This window comes from Limulus polyphemus, unplaced genomic scaffold, assembly GCF_000517525.1.
Source record: "Limulus polyphemus unplaced genomic scaffold, Limulus_polyphemus-2.1.2 Scaffold223, whole genome shotgun sequence".
NCBI classification, from domain to species: Eukaryota; Metazoa; Arthropoda; class Merostomata; order Xiphosura; family Limulidae; genus Limulus; species Limulus polyphemus.
Genome location: NW_013665833.1, coordinates 784,599 through 795,773, shown reverse-complemented (window position 1 = coordinate 795,773; position 11,175 = coordinate 784,599). Strand labels below are relative to the sequence as shown.

Below are 11,175 nucleotides of genomic sequence, written 5' to 3'. Positions count from 1 at the left end.
CGAATGTTCAAAACATTTCCATAAACTTCTTTGATATTCTTTGTGGCTACAGAGGCATTGTTTAGCTTCTTGTATTCAAACAGCATTACATGCCAAATGTGTGTCTTGTTGTGTGCCATCACTATAAGGGATTAGAGTATACTAAACTTTACACATTATATGGGCTACACTAACATGACGTTTAGGTGGTTCGTTTAACTATTATACATGATGTACCTTTTTTGGGGGGTGTTCTAAAATGTGACATTAATATCTTGATGACCTAATAATTTAATGTTTATATGACACACATGTACCATAGCGATTATTAACTTATTGTTGCAACTGAATAGATGTTGCAAATCATTTGTTTATATATAGGATTTCTACACTTACAGTCATGACAGGATCAGTTTTTGTTATCACTGCATGATCAATTTCAGCTGCATTACACAAATGTCTAAAACATTCCCAAAACATCTAGGCTGTCTCCTACAACAGAAATCTTTAAGCTCATTTAACCCTTTTACTTTGGTAATGATTTGCTCATGCATTTCTTATTTTCAAATGTTGATTATCCAACATGTAGAGTAATTTTGATTTTAAATACCAAACTCCCCTCCTTTTGGTCCTTGTTACTTTGCCCAGCTGTTCTGGTTGTAGATGCCCTCAGCCATGACTGGTCTCATCTATTTCTGTAAGTCTATCATTTTCTTTTCCCACATGTCTTGGTGTTGATTAGGAATACTCCTTGTCAGATCCTGTTGGTGGCATCTTTTTAGCTGGCTAAGTATTCTTGGTTTTCTCTTTTTCACTGACTTTCATCCAGGGCACCTCTTTGTTTGACTTCACCCGGGAGTGTTGTTTCTTCCTCTTCGTGTATAGAATTTGTCCAGTCCCTTACTAGTCAAGTTTATTTGCCTGAGTAGTTCTTTTATTGCATTTGTGTCACCTTTCTATGTCTCTGTCTATCAACAAAAGCAGCATTTTGTTTGCCTCTGGCCCATCTACTGCTCTCTGTCACCAGGCCATTCTACTTTTGCCCACCTTTCAGCCTTCTTTCCCTGGTTTTTATACCAAGGTTTTCTGTTTTCTACACTGCAAGCTATTGGGTGACCTTATTGACTACCTCCTGCCTTTTTTTGCTATGGTTCTGTCTTCCTTCTCCTGTTCTTTTCACTTTGTTCCAGTCCTTCCTAATTGATCATCTCCCCTCATCCAGTTTGTTTGCCTGAGTAGAACCTTGATGAAGTTCTACATGCTCTTATTGAAGTCCTGTTTGAACCCTTGGCCACTTGCTCCTTATATACCATCTCTCTCTTAAAACATATTTGTCTCCTTCTGGCTTGTGGTTGTTGCATATCTGATCTTTATGCATTCATTGCCACTGATACTTTATTTCACAGGTCTTCTATTATTTTATTCCCTGACTGCTCATTTCATTCTAAGACTTGGACAGCTTGGAAAGGAAATCATTCCTTAGTTTGTCTCCCTCAGGATATAGCTTCCATACAGTCTACTCATAATCTTTAAGGAGTGCCTCTTTTATACCCTGCATGAGGTGAATGTGACCTCTTACGAATGTTACCCATCTAGTAAGCTCTCACTATAGGGTGTCACACTGTGTTTTCCCCTTCAGTTGCCTTCTCTGAATGGAGCTCATTTAGGTTTTTTCCTACTCACACTGGCCCCTCTGCCACATCTGTGTGGGATTCTGTGCAGAGGCAAGTATATCATTTTGGAAGTCAACATTTTATTTACCTGAAAATGTATTTCTTATAGATACCTCTGCACACCTTTCCTCTTCACTACTGGTGCACGTTATTCTTGCCTTGTTAATTTTGAGTGCAAGTGCTTATGTGGATTTACTATTCATAGAGGATGTGTTGTCCTCCTATTGGTGGAAGGTTATTTTTGCATGATTATTACATCATGCACTAGAACAGTTTACATTTTAGAACACATCTTAGGTCAGAGATACTTTAAGGCTAGTGGAATGCACTGAATATCAAAGGCCAGGCATGCAAGGAATAGGTAATATTTGCAGAAAAGTATTTATTGGAAATAAACCTTCAGATAAGGAAAATTTTAAATTAATTTATATATTACATTTTTAGTTTTTGATGTAATTATGAAACAAAAATGGCTATATAAGTTGTAAAAATATTATTTGTAAAATTTGAATTGTAAAAATAAAAAGAGCAATAACTGACAATATTATGTTGAGCTAAAATTAGTTTTATTGTGATCTACCATATTAAGAATAAAGTGACAAATTTTGGTATAAGCTCATACAAGTCTGTGGTAAAATAGAAAGTACTGGGTAAACACAATACAAGTATTAATATTAATTGGCCCAAAATTATTAAGCATTGTAGTTGATTTGTTTATCATAACTGCTTAGTAAACTTCAAATATGTTTTTACTGATTTCACCAAGATGTTTTCTAATTAAATACAGAACAGATTACTATGAGTACTTAATTTCATATATACTAACAATTTCCTGTTGATTAGTTTCTTGACAGTACTGAGACCTACATGCAATATCAATTTATTTTATTTACTTTATTTAGTTCTGTTACAACAAACTTTATGTAGCAAAAGCTTTCAAAATTAAACTATGTAGTAAATCAAACTAAACTAGACGGCTGGATATCAACAGAAGATTTCTTAGAATAAACACTTAACCCAATTTTCAACAGTATTATTAGAACAGGATATTTCCAAATATATCTTCTGTAGATGCTCAGGAAATGAAAATACAGTGGGCAAAGCATTATCTCTCAGACAAATATTGAGACTTGTTCTATCATAACTTTCTTCCCCCAAATGTTTAGAGCACAACCTGGAGACTTGTGTTTGATATGACTTCTCTTTAAATATTTAGTTTTTTTGTTTGTTTTTTTCAGTAATTTGGGTTGTCTGTATGAAAAGCTGTATGAAAATTTCTAAATGCTAAAATCAATTGAGTTGACAAATATCATAATAATAAAACTAAAAGAAAACTCTTGAGTTTAAAAATGGATGTTGTATATGCTCAAAAGTAAAGGTTTGCCTCAGTTAAGTAATATTACTGCCATTAGGCCCTAAGTTAACATATCTAACAATTTAATATGATGGCAGTGTCAAATCAGTTCTTATCAACTTATTTACGGGGAAAAAGGACAAATAAAATGTGAACATAATAATGAAATGACACGACCAATTCTTGGTCTGTTATAATTCCATGCAACATTTTTACATCAGATACAGGCTTCAACTTAACTATGTCTTAGCAACTGAAACTACAACAAGGGACCAACAAGATGGCCACTTTATAACTGTCCAGTTCAGTATTGAGATCAGTAAGCAAGTTCTGTTGGCATGCAAGACAAATCAGTCCTTGACCATCCAGCATTAAGTAATTCAGTTTTATTGAAAAGTATAGTAACGCAAAATAGCAGTGAACAGCTTACACATAAAAATTAAATAACCTGGTAAAGAAGTTTAGCCTTTTTTTTTTCTAACAGTAAAGCATGCTCTAAGTCAACCAGTTGTGCTCATTTTGGTGCTATTTTTATGTTTTGCTGCCTGACTATAATGCAGAAATTAAGTTCTTCACATAAAAAAAACTTTTATAATGTTTGCTGAAGAACTTTAGGGAGATAATGTTTTAAAATATCATGAATGAAATAATGCAGCTGTGTGCTGCTGATGCCTTGGTGGGTACATTTCCAACATGTATGTGCATGTCCTTTGATATCATTTGAGGCATCAAGGATGAGATGACTGTTTACCATACATCTCAAAGCCCTCTTTTTTTTTAACCTGTTTGATGTTTCTTCTAATTGTAATGAAATGACAAAAATCTTCCACTATAGATACAGGGCAGTATATTGCAATCTGACCCTGGCTAATTTTCATTTTGCCACTTCTGACCACATCTGAGAATGTAACAGTTCTACAGACAAACTGCCTGATTCTTTTTTACATACATTAATTAAAGGATGATGAGGGCAAGGAGGTACTCTGCCGTGAAGCATGTATTTTTTTAGTGTCCTTATTTGGTCTGCCTTTATACAAGGCTAGTCCACTTTACTTGTTTTCCCATGAATCTAATCCGCTTCTTGGATTCCTGTCATCTCTACTTAATCATTTGTTCAGTTGTTGTAGTACAAGCTGTTATTTTCTTGCCTAAGAGCTCAAATTTTGGTGTACAGGTGATCCTTATGACTCTGATTCCTACTTCTATTGCAATGTGGGTATTCTGGTTTTTCATATTTCAACAGTAAGTCTGCCAATTTTGACTTTTAGGTTGTTAGAATTAAAATAAACTTCAAATGAGTACTTACATCTCATAACATTCCCATCTACCTCCCCACAAATGGGGGGGGGGGGGGATGTGGTTTTCACCATGACTACAACTGCAAAATTTGGATAATGGTGGGAAAGGAGAACTTGTATACATGACCCTCTGACACAAGTACAATAAGTCATGTGGAAGGTGTGAGAGTGGAGAATTATGGTTTAGTTGATACATGCTCTGCATTGTGTCAAGGACGCTCGGAATTTTAATCACGTGTGTTGATAGCATGAAAGCAACTCAACAAAGTAAGGTTGTTTATGTTGAAGATTAGTACCTGTTTGAAATTCATTTTAACTCTAAAAATATAAAATTTAATGAAATATACCTGAAAGATAAAAAAATATATTTTTCTAAGAAAACCAGGGAACGTATTTTTTTTATCAGGTGTGAGGATTTTTATCTAAGGCAAAATTTAAAAATATAAAATAATCTTGCATGTTACACATAAGAAGTAGCAGAAATTTGAGATTTAGAACTTTATTTGACTAATAAAGTTGAATCGATCATGTAATTATGTAAGTGTTCATAATTGTATAGTTCACACTATGCATTGATAAGTGATCTAGATATACGAGTATGATATCAAGCATGTTTTAATTGCGAAAAACACATCTCATGATATTATAAGTTGAAATATAAAATACTTGTTTTGGTATTAATCAGTTTGATATTAAGGTTTGTTGTTTTTCATCAAAATTAATAAATATTTTGCAGGATGGAATGAGCTTCATCATAATTGACCAGGCACAGTTTGCTAAGGATCTCTTACCAAAGTATTTTAAACACAACAATATGGCAAGCTTTGTTCGGCAGCTGAACATGTGTAAGTAGACATAAAAGCTTATCTGTAAGGCCATAGATAGATTAAAATTCATTTGTATGATGATGCTAGTTTGTCAACACACATTTCTACATGCAGATACTACTTCTTTATACATATAAATGTATTATTTTAATGTTGAAGAGCATTTAATTATAAACTAGCATAGACCCGCAAAACATTTGTGGTCTGATTAGTATCTTATTGCAACATTACTTCTTTAAATACAAAATTTCTAGAATAATACAAAAGAACTCTAATTGCAGACACTGAAATCTAAAAGTCCTTATCTTAGGCCTAACATTAATTAAGTCTTTGTTATTTGTGACCTATATTGAGTAAAGAGATAAATTAACACTGTAACTTGTGTACGTTTTTTGCTTTAGTTTAGTTAGGGCTAAACTTTACCATATGTTATATTATCAGTAAATAAATTTATAATGTTATTCTACAATCTAACATTAGACCTTTTTAAACTAAGCTTTTAATATGTTGTTGTAGAAAATATGTACTAAAGTATACTTACATGCATTTAGATAGTAAAGTGTGTGTGTGTATTTTCATAATAGGTAAAAATTGAATATAATAATAATAGATACTACAGTCCATAAAAAATATAATTAGTTCCAAAGAAAACTATTCTGAACATTTCTTGTTTTGTTTATTAGAAAAGTTATCTACCAAGATTTTCTTTGGTTTGTTAAATTATGAAATACATGGAAAAGATGAAGTTGTGAAGAAAATGGTTTTAATGCTAATAGTGAAATGAGCCACTGCTAACTATAATGTGGTCTCTAATTATGCTATACACAAGTGTTCAAGGGATGAGATTAAATAATACTTTTTTCATATTATGCAGATGGATTTAGAAAGAGAACAAGTCTGAAGCATGGTAGCCTACGAGCAGAAAAAGATGAGCTAGAATTTTATCACAGATTTTTTCTCAGGGAACAGGAAGATTTGCTTGAAAAAATAAAAAGAAAGGTGTAACTTTAACCTTGTTCCTTAAATTTTATTTAAGCTCTTTAGTTTTATTATTTAAGTTTCAGTGTAATATATATAGTTTGTAATAAGTTGAACAAAATCTCAAAATCTATCTCTCTTAGTATGAGAATTGTGACATTTATTATCTAGGTCTTCCCTCTGCTCTAATTTATTTACCACCTCCCTGAGAAGTACAGAATTTAATGTAAATTACTCACTATATTATATTGATATTACTAAGGCAAAGCATAATTACAGCCTTCAATCTTGTTTGTTTATGGAACCATAAACTAGAAAATTAGGCCCACTTGCCATTTCCACCTTTCACATTCTCTCTCTCTCTCTCTCTCTCACAAATTGCTAATAGTTATCTGTGATGTTTTATAGTATATTATTTATAACCAATAGAAAGCCAAAATGTTAATCTATCAAATAATGTATTATATTGTTTTCTGTACAAAGTATTGTCTATTTCACCTCCAATTGGAAAATTTCGCTTGCAGTATTAACATTGACATGGGTCAAAGGGCAATAAAAAAATAAGATTTAAGTATAAACAGATTTATACTGTTACAAGCTTTAAGCTTTAGTTTCCTGTAAAGAATTTGCTATCATTCTAGAAAGGCAAAAGGGTAATTTAGATTTACTTCTTATTTGTTTACTGTGGTTTTAAGGTTGGTCAGATTTTCTGAATGTGTAGATTTAGGATAGTGAAATAACAGATAAAAATATAAAGTTTTACTGAAAAAAATGTTTGATATTCATTTAGGAGGTTTTAGAGATTATGTCAGTGAAATTTGACTATTTTCAGGTGACAAAAAATTTTTAAGTCTTAATATGAAAATCATTTTGCACTCGGAGCAATAAACATTCTGACAAATTTTTAGTAAAAATAATTAAGCAGTCTGATTTTTTTATTTCTTTTAAACATTTGTAGTAATATTTACTAAAAGTTTTCCAAATTTTTTGAAGATACACAAAACATATTAAAACTTATAGTATGCAAACTGATGGTTACTTTGAGACCATGAGGACGTTGTAATCCATCAAGTCCATAGTGAAAGGGTTAAAAGAAGAGTAGTTTGAAAATGTCTTAAAAATAAAAGCTGGAAGTAGGAAAATTAGTCTAGTGATTTGACATCACACGTTTGTACAGTTTCATCCAGCCTTTACAATAAAATGTAAACACATTAGTTAATCATTTTAACATGTTATTTCTAAACTTCTGTCGTTCTCAGCAACTTCTTGCATAAAAGCTTATGATGTTTTCATACTTAAAAGTTGTTAATAATTTTTAAAGCTTTTCATACTGATGATGGAATTAGAAAAAAATATGTAAATAAATATTTCTTTTATATTACCAAAATTTTCATATTTCTTATAATACTTTGATTTTCACCTTATGAATTATTTAACCTATACAAAGAGGTAATCTAGTTTCATGTCAAATGGGAAATATTGTGCTATTTTTTGTTTTTTATGGTCAGAATGAATGTTTTCACTTGAATTATTTATTGTCTATACTGTGACAAGAATGTGGACTAGTTTTTTTCACACAGCATCCAAGGATAGTTATTTTTAACTGAGATTTAGTTTTAATTGAGTAGTCTTGTGAAAATTTGTGGTAACTTTTCTTTTACAACAGTTTAAGATTAAAACAAGTGAGAAAATTCTAAATTGTTGCACCTCAACATATCTGTCATGTCAAATTAGAAGTTCTAAAACGTATTTAAAAATAAAAGCTGAAACTGGGAAGATTAGTAGTTAGTCTGAAATGAAAATAATCGATTAGTTCAATGTAATTCATTAACATTCCACTAGGGCCCGGCATGGCCAGGTGGTTAGGGCATTCGACTCGCAATCTGCGGGTCACAGGTTTGAATCCCCGTCCCACCAAACATGCTCACCCTTTCAGCTGTGGGGGCATTATAAAGTAATGGTCAATCCCACTATTCGTTGGCAAAAGAGTAGCACAAAAGTTGGCAGTGGGGGGCGATGACTAGCTGCCATCCTTCTAGTCTTACACTGCTAAATTAGGGATGGCTAGTTCAGATAGCCCTCATGTAGCTTTGCGCGAAATTCAAAACAAACATTCACATTCCACTAATTTCCCAGCTTAACAAAGTAGTCATTAAGTTTGCTATAGAAATTAACTTGTAAATATTGCAAATTAATCATACAGGAAACTATTTTAAACTTAGTACACAAATAATGTATAAGTTCCCTTAATACTTTTATTTAGTGTGGCCACTTTTGACATCGTTGTGTCTTTGTATTTTCTCAAAGTAGCTGGTGTAGTTTGATTCCAGTTTTCTTCATTATCGGCCCAAATCTCTCTCTGTACATTTGGTTCTTTTGTCAATCATGGTGTTTTTAGATATCTAAAATGTCTTTCAGCAAGGTATTCTGTCAAAAAGGCATTAATTTTCTGTTTCGGCATTTTAATTGCAGCCCCACATTATACGAGCTGTACTGGATGATTTATCTATGAAAATCTAAATATTCCTTTCATGTACTTGCATGAAAAACTAAAAATGTGAAAATCTAAAGTTTTTTTCAGTGATTAATTCTACAGAAACTAAGGCAATCACATGTAACAGCATTATGCCACTTTACATTTAGATTAGACATCTTTTAAAAAATTTTCTTCACTTAATCATTTGTGGCTATATGCTGCTTTTCTCTTAAACTTTTAAATGGGTAGCATTTTAAAGTCATTGATAAAGTAAGGAGATAAATAATTTGTCTATTTTAATGCTTTTTTACATGATTTTAATCTACAAAAGTTTTATTTAATATAAACGACAAATCAAAACTATTGGAGCTATGGGGAGTTCCAATACATTTGCACACTATATATGGTTATCTACAAAAAGACCACTTGGCGAATGTATCATCATTTCCTATTGTCACTAACTAGATTTCTAGAACCTGATGAAAGTTCCTAAACATGTAGATAATAGTTGCATATGAAGTTGAAAAAATGATTTAAAGTGTAGCTTATGTTACGGAGTTTGTCTTTGATATATGTTTTCAACATTATTATGTATTGTAAATGTTGTACTACCTTATAACTTTGAATTTACTTGTTTAAATAGTGAAAATACTTATGTTTTTTCTCATAATTTTAAACATTTTACATATTAAACAAAATCATCTAATTATACAGCTAATTAGCCATTATACCAATATCTCCATGAAGTTTTGTAGAAATTAAATGAATTTTTAGTTTTTGTTTATCTGAATAAAGATTATTTATTCTGTTAGACAACAACATCTAAAGCTTTTGACAGTACTCAAGAAATGACTAAGATTCTACAAGAAGTTTTGTTTGATGTGAAAAATATCCATGGGAAACAAGATAACATGAATTCACTGCTCTCAAAAATGAAGAAGGAAAATGAGTTCTTATGGAAAGAAGTGGCTGTTCTGAGAGAAAAACACCTAAGGCAACAACAAATTGTAGATAAGGCAAGTGTGAAATACTTAGATATTGGTGCAAGGTAACACTTCAATTCCTTAATTGCTAAACACAAAAATACTGAAAAAATTTACACGTGCCAAATGACACGTGAGATAATTTTAATATGTATAACCTAAGAAGCAGGAACATATCAACTACCCTTAGCTACAGGTCATTTACTGTTTCCTGCTAGTTGTCTGTGGGATTTTACAGGGACAAAATTACAAGGTTATGAAAATTATGTGAGATTATCCCCTCAAGTTACCTCCAGAATAAAATTATAACTGAAATTTTTAATTTGTATTATGCAAGTTTTATTAACATTTATTTTGTATTAAGTAATTTAAAAAGTCAAATGATAGGCCTAATTTTTAATTTTTTACCACTGTTATGATTATTATATAAATGGTAGAAATTGTTAAATTTCTTTTATCTTGTAAGCTAGTAATTGTTTTTTATTATTTGCAAACTACAGAAAGATAAATTAATTTATTGGGTTTCTCTCTCTCTCTATACTGGCATCTCCCATTTAGTAAGCTTTTTATTAGGTTGTTTTTATTTTAAAGTGGTTGTCATATTAGGGAATTTTTTTGATTAGCATGATCAGTTTCGATTGCAATTTTCAATTTAGTGCATTTTTGAAATAGAAGATGGAACTCCAGTGTAGCTGCATATGCGTGAGATGTGTCATATGCTGTTTATCTCGTGGTAGCATTGTTTTGTGTAATGGTATGCTCTTATTTTCAGGTTTATTTAATGTTGTATATACTACATTGATGTGTGAGTATCTAATTAATACTGTTTAAAAGTTTCTGTGTCCAGACAATTTTAGGTCAGGAATGTATCCTCCCGTTATTACATGTAGTCCTATGGGAAATTGATTTTCATTTAGCATGGCATTTTTCTGGAATGCTTTAACCTTGCTAAATGGGGGATGCTGGTATTTGTTTATTATACTGGAATAATTGCCTTGGAAGTTAATCTTTTCCTTACAAGAACTCAAGAGTTAAGTAACTGAAGATTATAATCAGTGGTAGTATCACATTTTGCCCTTGGGACGAAAATAGAGACAAAACTTCTTTTTTTTTTGAACATGCACATATAAATTACTAAAAAGAAGACATGGATAAGTTTTAGTATAAAATAGAAGGGGGTAAATATGTTTGTTACTTTTAATACTTTAGATGATTTTTTATTGCACCATTACTATCAACAAAGTGGCAAAGCACATGATGTCATTAGACGAAATATTGTATATGTATGAAAACTGGTTTTCAGATTACTGGTTACCTGGTTCGTGGGTAACTGTATGGTAAATAGCTATGTTAAGTACTAGCTTGTATTTAATTATAATTGTCCAAGAAATCTTAACCCTTTCACTGCACAATTATATTTCGGAGGTGTTCCTCAAAAGCTGTCAATTCCCCATCAAAAAATAAGTCTTAATTTGACCTCTTTTATTACTGTTCCAACTTGAAATTACTATAAAGTTTTCATATTTGGCACTAAAATTTCTGGAAAACAATAATTAAATGATGAAAATGTAAAAAAATTGTTGAAAAACGTTCTACAATATATGAAC

The 11,175-nt window shown here is 31.4% G+C and overlaps 1 protein-coding gene across 2 annotated transcripts in view; it reads left to right on the top strand.

Annotated features, from left to right (window-relative positions):
- Nucleotides 1-11,175, top strand: part of LOC106478547 (heat shock factor protein-like) — a 33,051-nt gene that overhangs the window by 3,541 nt on the left and 18,335 nt on the right. For both annotated transcript variants that reach the window (XM_022382161.1, XM_013939098.2), the window contains exons 2-4: nt 5,041-5,149; nt 6,006-6,130; nt 9,398-9,601. In XM_022382161.1, the coding sequence (XP_022237869.1) occupies nt 5,041-5,149; nt 6,006-6,130; nt 9,398-9,601 (438 nt within the window). The remainder of the gene's footprint in view (nt 1-5,040; nt 5,150-6,005; nt 6,131-9,397; nt 9,602-11,175) is intronic.